The sequence below is a fragment of the Schistocerca nitens genome, chromosome 5 (assembly GCF_023898315.1).
Source record: "Schistocerca nitens isolate TAMUIC-IGC-003100 chromosome 5, iqSchNite1.1, whole genome shotgun sequence".
In the NCBI taxonomy this organism is placed as follows: Eukaryota; Metazoa; Arthropoda; class Insecta; order Orthoptera; family Acrididae; genus Schistocerca; species Schistocerca nitens.
Genome location: NC_064618.1, coordinates 322031239 through 322047060, shown reverse-complemented (window position 1 = coordinate 322047060; position 15822 = coordinate 322031239). Strand labels below are relative to the sequence as shown.

Here is a 15822-nt window from a genome sequence, read left to right as displayed (position 1 = left end):
CTGACCATCGACATTCCTTGGTGACATTCTAGACTGCCTGAAAGCAGAGAATTATTTCTCGATTATGTACATGCGCACAAGCTACTGGCAGTTGAGGATGATGAGGCTGGTCGGGAGAAGGCTGCCTTCATAATTCCTGACTTAAGGTTAGGCCATGTGGACAGTGTAATGCTTCGGCCACCTTCAAACATATAATGGACGACCTGCTTCAGCACCTTAAGTGAACTTTGCGTCTTTATTACTCAGAAGACTTATTGTTATTTTGAAGAAACCTGGAGAACATCAAAGCCTTTTGCCATCCGTTTTTGACTGCAGGTCTGAATTCGAAAAATACCTCTTCGTCTCCCAAGAAAGATATTCCTTGGGGTACCTAGTGAATGATGAAGTCTGATAATTAACTGAAACCCTCAGCTGCCGACAGGTGTTGTTGATACACCTCGATGGGGACAGCTGAAAATGTGTGCCCCGGTCGGGCACACGTGTTCAGCTGCCCCCATCGAGGTGTATCAACAACACCTGTCGGCAGCTGAGGGTTTCAATTAATTATCATTTATTCTAGAGAAGCTGCACGGTCATCAGTGGTATCTGTTCTTTCGAGAACAGTTACTGTCTTCATATATGAAGAAGTCTGTACCAGCCCGCAGGAAATAACAGCAGTTACAGGTTTTACGACTCCGCAGCACATATGTGATGCGGAAAGTTTTCTCGGATTATCTTTTACTACCTACGATTCATATTAAGGAGGGGCTAAAATCTGCTCTCTATCATTACGTGACGAGAATGGCAAGACAGAAATTCTCACCGATGCTAGTGGTTTTGGAAAAGAGGTAATTGTAGTACAAATGCAGAAAGGTGCTGCATAGACGGTAGCTTATGCTGCCAAATTAATCTCTTAAGTCGGAGATGAACTACTGTGTAACCAAGATAGAGTTTCTTGCAATTGTCTGGACCTTTAACAAGAGATGGATGTATTTTCTTGGCAAACCACTCAGTGCTGTGACGGACCACCATTCTCTCTGCTGAGTGACTAGCCTACAGCGTCCATCAGGTCGACTGGCAAAATGGGCACTTTGGGTCTGGGAATACTTCGTCACAGTGGGATACAAAAGTGGACGCAAACACAAGGAAGCTTACTGCTTTTTAAGGAATCATTTAGCAGAATACAACGGCATGGATGAAAGCTCAGTCATTGCTCCATTATATGGCCATTGAACAAAGATCCAGCACTGCCGAAAACCTTGCAGGAGGAACTGACCAAAGGAGAATGCCTATTACTTAATGGAGGATTGTATAAGAGAAACTACGATACAACGGGGCATAAATAGTTGCTCATCATCCAAGCTCATCTCTGGCTAGCTACCGTGAAGTTTCTCCATAATATTCCAAGATATAGTCACTTGGGATTCGTGAAGACTCTAGACAGAATCAGATGCAGGTTATCACAGGCGGGGTTGCTACGAAACCGTTAGACATTATGTAAGCCACTATAAGGAATGTCAACTATGGAAGCATACACTGAAATTACGTCTGCAATATCGCTTACAAATCCCCATGCAGCAGCGCCCTTCCTTCTCTTGGCCAAGTTGCCAAAGTCGACAAACCTAAATCGATGGATAGTAATCTGCAATGACTACCTCACCAGGTATGCTATCACTAAAGCTGAGCTGAGTGCCAAAGCTCTGGAAATTGGATAGTTTCTTGTAGAAGTCATTATTTTGAATCATGGAGCTTGCTGTGTGATGATCTCTGCTCGTGGAAAAGTTTTCCTGTCGAGACTAGTATCAGAGGTAATTTCAGTTCGTGACATCGCCAGTGGACGACAATTGCCCACTATCCACAGACGAATTGCCTCACGGAACGTTTTAATAAAATACTGGCAGACATGGTCTCGATGTATGCTGATGTGGAGCAAAGACATAGGGACACAACACTACCCGTTATAAGAGTCTCACAAAGCACCGCGAAGCGAGACACTACAGCATCACACCGTTCTTTCTGCACCAAGGTCATAAGGTCAAAACGACAGTGGATGCACCGTTTCCATTTCAATCGGATGATACTTAGTATGACTACGTGAAACATTCCATCACCAGCACCGAAGAAGCAAGACAGCTGATTTGTGTACAGACCCTGGACGCACAGGGAGTAGCAGCCAGAGCCTAGCACCGAACAGTGAGACACAGCCCAGGCGACTTGATTTGGATTTTACGCATGTATGGAAATTCGCATTATCGGAAAACTTACTAACTTTGACGTATCGTATCATTTTCTCTTGTCAGACATCAGAAATGAAGTCGAGGATTATGATAATCAAGAAGACAAAAGACGTCGTCCATGTCCTCTGTATAAAGCCCTACTACAGTCCAGAAATGCAGATCGACGGTTGGAGGTGCAAGGAAACTGAAGACCCATTCGACAATTGAAAATCTTTGACTGGAGGGGCTACCTTCGATGCTCATCATACTAACAACATGACCAAAACGCAAGATAAGTCAGCGCTGCTGGAAGGAGGACTACCAACAATATCAAGTTCCACCAAAGAGAAATTTAGAATCAGGTAGTTGCTGTTTCTGCTGATGAGGGAACAATGCCACAAGCTATGGCGCATACAACGTGGCATAGTGGTTAGCATTGCTGCTTGTTATATTGCGAGTCGCCACTTCAAACCAGACGTCCAACAATAATCTGTCATTTAGTATTATCATTTCAGGAATGAACTTCAAATATGTCTGTAATGTTTGTGCATTCTGGAATATTTGATATTTGTATAAATACGAGCATCATGGAATATTCCTTGGGTATAAGCTGCACACTCTGTCAACGAGTGCGGTTCTGTTCTGGCTTGAATTTTCTTATCTTGAGAATACCGAAGGAGCGATCCGTTTTACTTGCTGAAAAGATTCAACGGCTTAGATTGCATAAATACTTCTTTATTTAAGACATCCGGTTGCGACAGACTTTGCTGTCTTCTTCAGGTCTTAACAATCTTTTTGTTGCGAAACGTGTTCATTTTACGTTGGACCTCACGCAAAGTTGTCATGTTGGCGTGTGATCCAACGTAAAATGAACACGTTTCACAACAAAAAGATTTTTATGACCTGAATATGACAACAGTCTGTCGAAACCAACTGTCTTAAATAAAGAAGTATTTATGCGATCTAGGCTGTTGAATGTTTTTAATTTGTTCCAGCTGTACATCTGTGTCAGTAACAAATTACTTTCAGTTCTAAGTTACTGACCAACTAGCTTCGTATTTGGGCTTGATTGTGGTTTCAGCGTGACTATATCCACAACAGTCATGAATTTGTCGATGTGCAAAGTTGCATACAGCCTTAGGCCTACGAGAGTTAATTAAATCTAACTGCTACTTGTTTTTAATAACTTCAACATTTTGTATTTGTATAACAAAGAAATTTGAGGCTATTACAAATGAAAATGTAATTAGTCTTTGTACAAAGCATGTTAAATATGGCATGATGCATAGTTCATAGACCTATACAAGCTAGGAAATTTTTTTCCTGTTGACAGTAACAAAAGGTATCGGAATCATACATTGAAAATCATTTCGGTGACCGACCTGTCAACCATACTGCAATTGTTGTGGGTTGTTATTATACACAGTGTAGACCTCCTACCATTCTTTGTTGCAGCTGCTGAGCGCCGCCTATGCCAGCCCGGACGTCACCGACGTGCCGACGTCGTACATATTCAATCCACAGGTAGTCTGCACAGCGCCTGCTAAGGTTATCTGCAGCACCGACTGTAAGCAGGTGAGTTTGCTTTTTCTGACGGTGTCGCAAGTGTAATACTTAGCAGATGTAGCTCAGTAGCTCAGTTCCGCGAGATAAGCATCTCTGCGATGGTTTTAGCTTTCGAATTGCATCTGTCTCGCAGCGCGATGGCCATTAGCAATACCACATGGAACAATATGGAGCAAACGCCACAGAATGCGCCAAGTTCGGACCAAAGATTTTGTACCGGTGCATGAACGACGCATTTGTGGTGTGGCCACATGCAACGAAAAAACTTTACCCGCTCTAATATAAAATTTACGACGTGACTTGAACAGACGCCCAGCTACATTTCCTCGGCATGTTAATTAACAGAAGAACACATGGATCCCTGAGTCATAACTTATACAGAAAAATCACAGACGCTGAACTATGTCTCCACGTTTTCGCGCGAGCACAATCTGTGTATACTCTAAGGAATCTCGTCAAGTGTTACAGCACCAACGAATAGTATTCTGGAGCAATGGGTACCCATAGCGACGAACTGAGTGGGAATTATAGCGAAAATTAACAACGTCTGTGAAAGAAATTACTAAACAAGGAGAAGCTAAGAATCGCTTATCTGTTTTATGCCAGCCAGATCTCTGAAAGATCGCTAGACTCCTATGTAAACATTATTCACAATTTACTTCAATCTCGTCGAAAGGAAGAAAACAAAAACAAAATGTCTTCTCTGTAATGTTAAAGACGGTCTAGATCTCCGAAAGCCGGGTGTGTACACTATGATATGTGACGCACCATGTCTTAAGTGACCCGCACTATTACAACAAAAGAACAGGGGTGCAAGGAACATCAGCGATACACCCAAATAAAAGAACCAAAGAAATCAGTGATCACCGGGCACTATCTGGATATATTCATGAAACGAAATACGAGGAGACGAGTATCGGGATGTAGAAGCCATGGTTCTGGGACAGCGTAAGTGAGGAGTGTATCGAAATGCAAATATCAGAAAACCTGATATGCCGAGAGGGGGATTTCCAGTTAAGCAAGGCTCTGGGTCGAGCGATCATGTCATCTACTGGAATTGGAAAACGCTGGGAACTCTGAAAGACAAATGAGCACCAAACGGCGTCGCGGGAACCAGGTGTCGTACTAGCGGCGCGATACTAGCAATACATTACAGTGTGGTTGGACCCCAGGCAGCGAGTGGGCACAGCGATACAGCTCGGAGAAGCTGGGGAAGGCGGCTAGGTCGGTCGTCGAAATATAGTGCTTGAAGTAAAATCAACAATTCGGCTGAACATCCGAAAGCACACGAAGAACCAATATCGCCGAGAAAACAAAAAAGATTACACAGACCAAAAAATATCTGGGAACCATTAGCATTACCCATAGTCGTGAACTTCATGTTTCAGTTGAATTTTTGTGTTCAGACCAGTTTCAGATTTACAGCACCGCTTTTTAAGACCTTATGATGGCGGTAAAGCCGAATCCGATTATATTCAAGAGAGCTGTGAGCATGATTGCAAATTCCTCAGTTTCTTTTTATATCAATGTCAACGGGCTTCTAAAAACATCAGAGTAGCCTCATTTGAAAATAAAGCAATACATTTTAACTTTTCTGCTCTTAATAAACCCAGAATCCCATATAATTATGGAAGACTGGTTCATGCACGTAGACTGTGTGATCTGCACAGTATTCTTTTTTAATCGGATTTATGAGTTTTTATGTTGTTCACAAATTGCAACACCTTCTAAATTTTTCACGCTGATTAGGGTCTTGAAGCATGGTCTTTTCCAACCAAAAAGCGATTGTGGTGACTGGAGACTAAGGTTTTTGTTAATCATGCCTTTGCATTCTTATGGTGATATTTACATAGAAACTTTCATACTCTAATACATATTCTTTTATATCTAACGCAGAAGTGAAATACCATTTTTCATAGATTTAGCTTCAAATATTTTCTAATGTAACGAAATATTTTCTCAATATTTTTAATCCTCTATGTAGTGGACTGACAAGGCAGCCAGTCCACAGTGACGGGTAGCCGAAAGGGCACACGTACACACACGCCGACTGGCGCGAAGTCTGGAACAGGATTCGTAATGAATGTGATAAAGAAAAGAACGTAGATACTAGAACACTTAACTTTTATATCGTCCTTTGGTATACAGCATTCCTGATGATACAAGTGAGACTATCTTGAGATACATGCAATGGTACAAATGGCGCCTTGCTAGGTCGTAGCCATTAACTTAGCTGAAGGCTATTCTAACTGTCTCTCGGCAAATGAGAGAAAGGCTTCGATCAGTGTAGTCGCTAGCAATGTCGTCGTACAACTGGGGCGAGTGCTAGTCAGTCTCTCGAGACCTGCCTTGTGGTGGCGCTCGGTCTGCGATCCTGACAGTGGCGACACGCGGGTCCGACATGTACTAATGGACCGCGGCCGATTTAAGCTACCACCTAGCAAGTGTGGTGTCTGGCGGTGACACCACACTCTATTTCATCCGCTTAGGGGCTGATCTCCCAAAAACAGTGAAACACGCATTTTGTAAAATTTCTAACAGAGAAGGCAAATATAAATTTTCATACATTTCGTTTTGAAAATACTTTCGTAATGAAGTAATTTCAGTACCTGTCCATTATACCCCCGTTCGCTACTCAGAGCATCCCACAGGAGGTCGGATGTATCTGTGTAGAGGGGATCCATTTCTCAACTAGGCTTATCAGTTATATGAATGTGCGGTGTCTCTCCTGAAGAACAGACATCACGTAGAATACACTGCTGTGAAACATTATATGTACATTGGGGGCAGATTAGTGCTGTCAGCCGCAACGGGAACTTGAGTTACATTGCCATCATCGACAATGGGATCGGATCGAGTCCTTGAGAAAATTGAAAATTTCTCAGCTTTCTTCTTAGCTCGAAAAATCAGTAGGACAGCAGATCAGATAAAGATAGAGCTTCCAAAAAATCACCTTGGTGCACCTTCACTAATTCTCTGATTTTACTTTCACGTTGTAAGTACCAGTGTAATCGAAAAAATAAAACCAATGGTAACTCGCCCGTTGATCTAACTGTTTATATCCTTCATTTGCCTTTGTTAATATTCTATTTTCTGCTGTTCATCCTTTATATGAAACTTGCATCAAAATCAAGTTATAACTCAAGTTCCATTGGTGCATATACACAAAATAAAAATACAGGACTAACAATTAATCAGTTCCAGGAGACATCACACCGCTAACAGCTTGTAACACCGACTCTAGCTTTGATAATGGCTTCAGCTGGGCAAGGAAGAAAGTCCATAAGTTCCTTCAGTTATGCCATATTCAGCTGAAGACACTCATCGATGAATGGATGCCACAGAGATACCAAATTACGCGGACGTTGATTCCTGCACTAATCCATTTTACCGTACAGTCTCAGATATATCTGTATGATTGAGTGTCCGCGGTGGAGCCTGGATGTTCGTCAGTCGAGGAACCAAATTGTGCATTCCTGTGAACACGGACGTTGTCGTACTGGAGGGGGCAGTATCCATAGCTTATTCATGTGTGTATGGCACTATTGGCCCGAAGTCCCCTTCTTGGCAGTTCGCCGTTCACAGAGACGGCAGCTCCTCTTCATTTTAAAAAAAGTACAGGGCGATTACTCCTCCTTCCTCAGAACTCACACCACACAGCTGTGGATATATCTCATCTTTCACAGTCACTCAAGGATTTTCATTACGCAAAATCCTGCAGTTCTGCCTATTAACTGAGGTGGAAGTGCGCCTCATCTGAGGAAATTATTCTTTCTGTGGAGTTCTCGTTCTCCGATTGTCGACCCACGACCTTTAGAGCAAATCTGATGATTCAGCTGGAGCAGCAGTACGTCCCAGTGTCACACGCAATTCACGAACGGTTGTCGTGGGACTTTCACTGTTTTTGTAATAGCTTTTTATCACTTGGTTACGTGTTCAGTTGTCATCTGCTCCATGACGAAAATAAACATCAAACAACGATACTCACCACACAAAAGATATCAGGCTACTAGAGGGAAGGATCGCAGATAACAAACATGAAAAAACCACGGCTGCCAGCAGTCATATGACAAAATGAGGCAAAATTCAAATAAGCCCTTACTTCCCAGTCACCTGTTACGTCGATCACCCAAACAGTTTGATCTAGGACTGCTTCCTAATCAGCTGAACAAGAACAGGAGTGACAATCGGCCGTGATTTACTTGAAATTAACATCCCAAAAATCACGTGAAGTGCATTACGGTATCTGTGTATATCTCGTATGGGTAACCGAACGCAGGTTTGAAATACGTCATTCCCAGACTACAATCTCCCACTCTTTTCTTCTTCCCTTTTTTTAATTTTTAAGGAGAAAATTAGTTTTGTTGTGCTCGTGTGTAGGAATATGTGCTTGTGCTTGTGCAATTGAGAGATTCATACCTCATAAATTGGTAAGAGATGGAACTGATCCCCCATGGTACACAAAACAGGTCCGAAGGCTGTTGTAGAGGCAACGGAAAAAGCATGCGAAGTTGAGAAGAACGCGAAATCCCGAACATTGGCTAAAATTTACAGATGCGCGAAATTTGGCACGGACTTCAATGCGAGATGCCTTTAATAGGTTCCACAACGAAACATTGTCTCGAAATTTGGTAGAAAATCCGAAGAAATTCTGGTCGTATGTAAAGTACACAAGCGGCAAGACGCAGTCAATACCTTCGCTGGGCAGTGCCGATGGTACTGTTACCGACGACTGTGCCGCTAAAGCGGAGTTATTGAACGCAGTTTTCCGAAATTCCTTCACCAGGGAAGACGAATGGAACATTCCAGACTTTGAAACACGAACAGCTGCTAGCATGAGTTACTTAGAAGTAGATACCTTAGGGGTTGCGAAGGATCTCAAATCGCTTGATACGGGCAAGTCTTCAGGTCCAGATTGTATACCGATTAGGTTCCTTTCAGATTACGCTGATACAATAGCTCCCTACTTAGCAATCATATACAACCGCTCGCTCACCAATAGATCTCTACCTACAGATTGGAAAATTGCGCAGGTCGCGCCAATGTTTAAGAAGGGTAGTAGGAGTAATCCATCGAACTACAGACCTATATGATTGACGTCGTTTTGCAGTAGGGTTTTGGAGCATATACTGTATTCAAACATTATGAATCACCTCGAAGGGAATGATCTATTGATACGTAATCAGCATGATTTCAGAAAACATCGTTCTTGTGCAACGCAGCTAGCTCTTTATTCGCACGAAGTAATGGCCGCTATCGACAGGGGATCTCAAGTTGATTCCGTATTTCTAGATTTCCGGAAAGCTTTTGACACAGTTCCTCACAAGCGACTTCTAATCAAGCTGCGGGCCTATGGGGTATCGTCTCAGTTGTGCGACTGGCTTCGTGATTTCCTGTCAGGAAGGTCGCAGTTCGTAGTAATAGAGGGCAAATCATCTAGTAAAACTGAAGTGATATCAGGTGTTCCCCAGGGAAGCGTCCTGGGACCTCTGCTGTTCGTGATCTATATAAATGACCTGGGTGACAATCTGAGCAGTTCTCTTAGGTTGTTCGCAGATGATGCTGTAATTTACCGTCTAGTAAGGTCATCCGAAGACCAGTATCAGTTGCAAAGCGATTTAGAAAATATTGCTGTATGGTGTGGCAGGTGGCAGTTGACGCTAAATAACGAAAAGTGTGAGGTGATCCACATGAGTTCCAAAATAAATCCGTTGGAATTCGGTTACTCGATAAATAGTATAATTCTCAAGGCTGTCAATTCAACTAAGTACCTGGGTGTTAAAATCACGAACAACTTCAATTGGAAAGACCACATAGATAATATTGTGGGGAAGGCGAGCCAAAGGTTGCGTTTCATTGGCAGGACACTTAGAAGATGCAACAAGTCCACTAAAGAGACAGCTTACACTACACTCGTTCGTCCTCTGTTAGAATATTGCTGCGCTGTGTGGGATCCTTACCAGGTGGGATTGACGGAGGACATCGAAAGGGTGCAAAAAAGGGCAGCTCGTTTTGTATTATCACGTAATAGGGGAGATAGTGTGGCAGATATGATACGCGAGTTGGGATGGAAGTCATTAAAGCAAAGACGTTTTTCGTCGCGGCGAGATCTATTTACGAAATTTCAGTCACCAACTTTCTCTTCCGAATGCGAAAATATTTTGTTGAGCCCAACCTACATAGGTAGGAATGATCATCAAAATAAAATAAGAGAAATCAGAGCTCGAACAGAAAGGTTTAGGCGTTCGTTTTTCCCGCGCGCTGTTCGGGAATGGAATGGTAGGGAGATAGTATGATTGTGGTTCGATGAACCCTCTGCCAAGCACTTAAATGTGAATTGCAGAGTAATCATGTAGATGTAGATGTGCAAAACTAAGCAATAACTGCTGCCACTTTCTCAATTTGTTGCTCTGTTCGCGCAGGTGATGGTGTGTTTAGGCAATACTACTGGTGGGTACACTCCCACGGTGGTGGCAACGTGCCCCACCACCGGCAGCACGAGGTGCAGCGCAGAGCAGGCCGCCTGCGTTGCAGAAGAGGACTCCGAGTGCCACCCTCCAGTCGCCGCAAGTAGGTTTCCGTGCAACAGCGTCGGATCGTTCCCGGACCCGTACGACTGCCAGACGTACCACATCTGCACTGCGGCCGGCGGAGTTTCTCAGAGAGCTACATGTAGCGGCACTACGGCGTACAACCCTCTGAGAGCAGACTGCAGGTGAGCCACAGTATTTACGTTTAGCTCCAAGAATACGACGTCTTTTCACACTGGGTTCCAGGACTCATTTCGTGATTACGAAGGCTTTTGGTGACCTGGTTTGATGCAACTCTCCATGCTGGTTTAATGTCTACAAGCCTATTCATGTCTGCAAAGCTACTGCAAACCACATTCATTTGAATCTATTGAGCCTTCGTCTTCCTCCAAAAATTTTACCCCCCAATTTCCGTCCATTGCCAATTTGGCGATACTTTGAAGTCTTAAGAGATGTTCTGCTGATTGACCCATTATTTTAGACCAGTTATGTAAAATATTTCTTATCTCCTCATTTAGATACAGTACCTCCTTTTCAGTTGTTCGATGTAGCAGGCATTCTTCTGTAGCCTTACATCTTCAAAGGCTGCTCTTCTTCTCTTGTCTGGATTGCTTATCGTCCATTTATACTTCCGTACAACGTTACACTCCAGACGCATTCCTTATTGAGTGTTAACAAATTACTACTTTTCAGAAACGATTTTTTGCTGTTGTTACTTTCCATGGTATACAACAACTACAGTATGACCGAGAACTCTCCGTAACTCTGAGTGAAAAAAGTGAACTGTACGTTGGAGTTCTTACATGTAAAAAGTATTCACCGAGGTGACAAAAGTCAAGACATATGGCGGCAATATCGCTTACACGAGGTATAAAAGAGTAGTATATTGGCGGAGCTGTCATTTGTACTAAAGTGGTTGATGTGAAAAGGTTTCCGACATGGTTATGGCCGCACGGGGATAATTAACACACTCTGAACGCGGAATAGTAGTCGGAGCCAGACGCATAGGACACCCCATTTCGGAGATCGTCAGAGAGTTCAATTCTCCGACATCCACAGTGTCAAGAGAGTGCCGAGAACAGCAAATTGCAGGCATTATCTCTCGCCACGGGCATGGCAGTGGTCGACGGCCTTCACTAAACGATTGAGAGTAGCGGCATTTCCGTAGAGTTGTTACTGCTAAAAGACAAATAGTAGTCCTTGCAATAACCGCAAAAATGAAAGTGGGACTACGACGAACCTATCCATTACGACACTGCGACTTTGTTAATGGACTATGGTAGCAGGCGATCGACCCGAATGTCTTTGCTAACAGTACGACATCTCATGGGCGCGTGACCAATTCGGTTGGAAAGCCGTTGATTGGTGAGATGAATCCCGATTTCAATTGGTAAGAGCTGACGGCGCAGACCCCACGAAAGCATGGACCCAAGTTGTCAACAAGGCACTGTGAAAGCTGTAAGTGGCTCCATAATGGTGTCGGCTGTGTTTATTCATCCTGGTTGTAAAGGAGGAGGGAATTAGTTGACGGTGGGATCATGGCAGGTGGGTACAGTTCTTAGTAATGTGCACCAGAGATCAGACGTGTCCAAGCAGTTTAGATATGAATATCTTCTCGCATTCAGAATATTTAATGAACTAATATTCGAGAAAGGTTCTGTGAAGCTTCTCACTTGGGGATCACGAGAATTAATTATGTCTGTTTAAGTCTCATGGGGGGGGGGGGGGGGGGGACACGCAGGCGTTTGTTACGCCGTAAATTTATCCACGTTATAACGAATAGTTTCGAGTTTGTGATTGTATTACTAATTTATAAAATAATTTTCGCTGCTTCAGTCAGTTTTTACTAACATTCACTGAGCCCAACGGGTTTAGGCAGCATGCTGCAAAGATTAGAAGCTTTACAATTATACACTCCTGGAAATGGAAAAAAGAACACATTGACACCGGTGTGTCAGACCCACCATACTTGCTCCGGACACTGCGAGAGGGCTGTACAAGCAATGATCACACGCACGGCACAGCGGACACACCAGGAACCGCGGTGTTGGCCGTCGAATGGCGCTAGCTGCGCAGCATTTGTGCACCGCCGCCGTCAGTGTCAGCCAGTTTGCCGTGGCATACGGAGCTCCATCGCAGTCTTTAACACTGGTAGCATGCCGCGACAGCGTGGACGTGAACCGTATGTGCAGTTGACGGACTTTGAGCGAGGGCGTATAGTGGGCATGCGGGAGGCCGGGTGGACGTACCGCCGAATTGCTCAACACGTGGGGCGTGAGGTCTCCACAGTACATCGATGTTGTCGCCAGTGGTCGGCGGAAGGTGCACGTGCCCGTCGACCTGGGACCGGACCGCAGCGACGCACGGATGCACGCCAAGACCGTAGGATCCTACGCAGTGCCGTAGGGGACCGCACCGCCACTTCCCAGCAAATTAGGGACACTGTTGCTCCTGGGGTATCGGCGAGGACCATTCGCAACCGTCTCCATGAAGCTGGGCTACGGTCCCGCACACCGTTAGGCCGTCTTCCGCTCACGCCCCAACATCGTGCAGCCCGCCTCCAGTGGTGTCGCGACAGGCGTGAATGGAGGGACGAATGGAGACGTGTCGTCTTCAGCGATGAGAGTCGCTTCTGCCTTGGTGCCAATGATGGTCGTATGCGTGCTTGGCGCCGTGCAGGTGAGCGCCACAATCAGGACTGCATACGACCGAGGCACACAGGGCCAACACCCGGCATCATGGTGTGGGGAGCGATCTCCTACACTGGCCGTACACCACTGGTGATCGTCGAGAGGACACTGAATAGTGCACGGTACATCCAAACCGTCATCGAACCCATCGTTCTACCATTCCTAGACCGGCAAGGGAACTTGCTGTTCCAACAGGACAATGCACGTCCGCATGTATCCCGTGCCGCACAACGTGCTCTAGAAGGTGTAAGTCAACTACCCTGGCCAGCAAGATCTCCGGATCTGTCCCCCATTGAGCATGTTTGGGACTGGATGAAGCGTCGTCTCACGCGGTCTGCACGTCCAGCACGAACGCTGGTCCAACTGAGGCGCCAGGTGGAAATGGCATGGCAAGCCGTTCCACAGGACTACATCCAGCATCTCTACGATCGTCTCCATGGGAGAATAGCAGCCTGCATTGCTGCGAAAGGTGGATATACACTGTACTAGTGCCGACATTGTGCATGCTCTGTTGCCTGTGTCTATATGCCTGTGGTTCTGTCAGTGTGATCATGTGATGTATCTGACCCCAGGAATGTGTCAATAAAGTTTCCCCTTCCTGGGACAATGAATTCACGGTGTTCTTATTTCAATTTCCAGGAGTGTATATACACTACATTACTCTGATAAGATTTGCTTACCGGGTGTGCCAATGAGGTTATGTACCGAAATACAATCCTGAACAGAAACACATATTTATTTTAGCTTGCACATTAGATGAGGTGCATGTGTAAATCATTTCATTAGTGTATTACTTACATTTAACCGGGAATTTGTTCGTCTCGCGCAGAGCACAACAATAAACACATCAGCATCACTTAACACTTTCAGATTCAAATGTTTCATTCCATGGACTCTTGACTGTTAAGATAAACCTAATTGAGTTGCTAAGATATTATAAACAATAAAAGTGCAGTACTTCATATACAGGATGTTTATAAATTAGTTACACAAAAGTAGCCTTTAACTGTGTAAAAGGTAAATAACTTACAGCAATGTCTGATACAGCACTGAATGGAATTACATCTTCAAGGTTTTTTTACAAATGGTCAGTATGACTACCTCTTGAAAGACGACAAGTGTTTAATCTGTAACCAGTTTCCTGCCAAATGCTAGATTAGATTAGATTAGATTTACTTTCATTCCAATTGATCCGTAGTGAGGAGATCCTCCAGGATGTGGAACATGTCATAAAAACAATAATACATGACAAATATTTACAACTCAAATAAATACGCTAATGTACCATTCCACAGGTCCCAAGTGGAATCATCGTAATTTTTTTATTGAACAGTATATGAAAGAATCAGTTTACAAATACTAATGCACTGTATTTAGAATATTTTTTTTTTAAATTTATTGATAAGGTAATAAACAAAACGTCTTCGGTCCCGGGTTCGATCCCCGCCACTACCTAAATTTTGATAAATAATCAGCATTGGCGGCCAAAGACTTCCGGCATAAGAAGTCAGCCTCATTCTGCCAACGGTCTTGTCAAAGAGGGCGGAGGAGCGGATTGAGGTTCAGGGCACTCTCTTGTCCTAGGGGTGGGAAATTGCCCCTAAAGGCGGAAGAATCAGCAATGATCAACGACATGAGGATGCAGAAGGCAATGGAAACCACTGCATTAAAGACACGTAACGTGTATCCACAGGACATGTGGCCTGTAATTGAAGAAGTGTCATGATGATCTCTCCATTTGGAAAAGATTCCGGAATAGTCCCCCATTCGGCTCTCCGGGAGGGGACTGCCAAGGGGGAGGTTACCATGAGAAAAATACTGAATAATCAACGAAAGGATAACGTTCTACGAGTCGGGGCGTGGAATGTCAGAAGCTTGAACGTGGTAGGGAAACTATAAAATCTGAAAACGGAAATGCAAAGGCTCAATCTAGATACAACAGGGGTCAGTGAAGTGAAGTGGAATGAAGACAAGGATTTCTGGTCAGATGTGTATCGGGTAATATCAACAGCAGCAGAAAATGGTATAACAGGTGTAGGATTCGTTATGAATAGGGAGGTAGGGCAGAGGGTGTGCTACTGTGAACAGTTCAGTGACCGGGTTGTTCTAATCAGAATCGACAGCAGACCAACACCGACAACGATAGTTCAGGTATACATGCCGACGTCGCAAGCTGAAGATGAAGAGATAGAGAAAGTGTATGAGGATATTGAAAGGTAATGCAGTATGTAAAGGGGGACGAAAATCTAATAGTCATGGGCAACTGGAATGCAGTTGTAGGGGAATGAGTAGAAGAAAAGGTTACAGGAGAATATGGGCTTGGGACAAGGAATGATAGAGGAGAAAGACTAATTGAGTTCTGTAACAAGTTTCAGCTAGTAATAGCGAATACCCTGTTCAAGAATCACAAGAGGAGGAGGTATACTTGGAAAAGGCCGGGAGATACAGGAAGATTTCAATTAGATTACATCATGGTCAGACAGAGATTCCGAAATCAGGTACTGGATTGTAAGGCGTACCCAGGAGCAGATATAGACTCAGATCACAGTATAGTAGTGATGAAGAGTAGGCTGAAGTTCAAGACATTAGTCAGGAAGAATCAATACGCAAAGAAGTGGGATACGGAAGTACTAAGGAATGACGAGATACGTTTGAAGTTCTCTAACGCTATAGGTACAGCAATAAGGAATAGCACAGTAGGCAGTACAGTTGAAGAGGAATGGACATCTCTAAAAAGGACCATCACAGAAGTTGGGAAGGAAAACATAGGTACAAAGAAGGTAGCTGCGAAGAAACCATGGGTAACAGAAGAAATACTTCAGTTGATTGATGAAAGGAGGA

General features: G+C 44.1%; 1 protein-coding gene across 2 annotated transcripts in view; it reads left to right on the top strand.

Moving 5' to 3' along the window:
* LOC126259676 (uncharacterized) overlaps positions 1 to 15822 on the top strand; it is a 74885-nt gene that overhangs the window by 15291 nt on the left and 43772 nt on the right. For both annotated transcript variants that reach the window (XR_007546549.1, XM_049956629.1), the window contains exons 2-3: positions 3651 to 3770; positions 10184 to 10476. Coding sequence is in view for 1 of the 2 variants with exons in the window: in XM_049956629.1 (XP_049812586.1) it covers positions 3651 to 3770; positions 10184 to 10476 (413 nt within the window). In the remaining variant the exon portion in view is untranslated. The remainder of the gene's footprint in view (positions 1 to 3650; positions 3771 to 10183; positions 10477 to 15822) is intronic.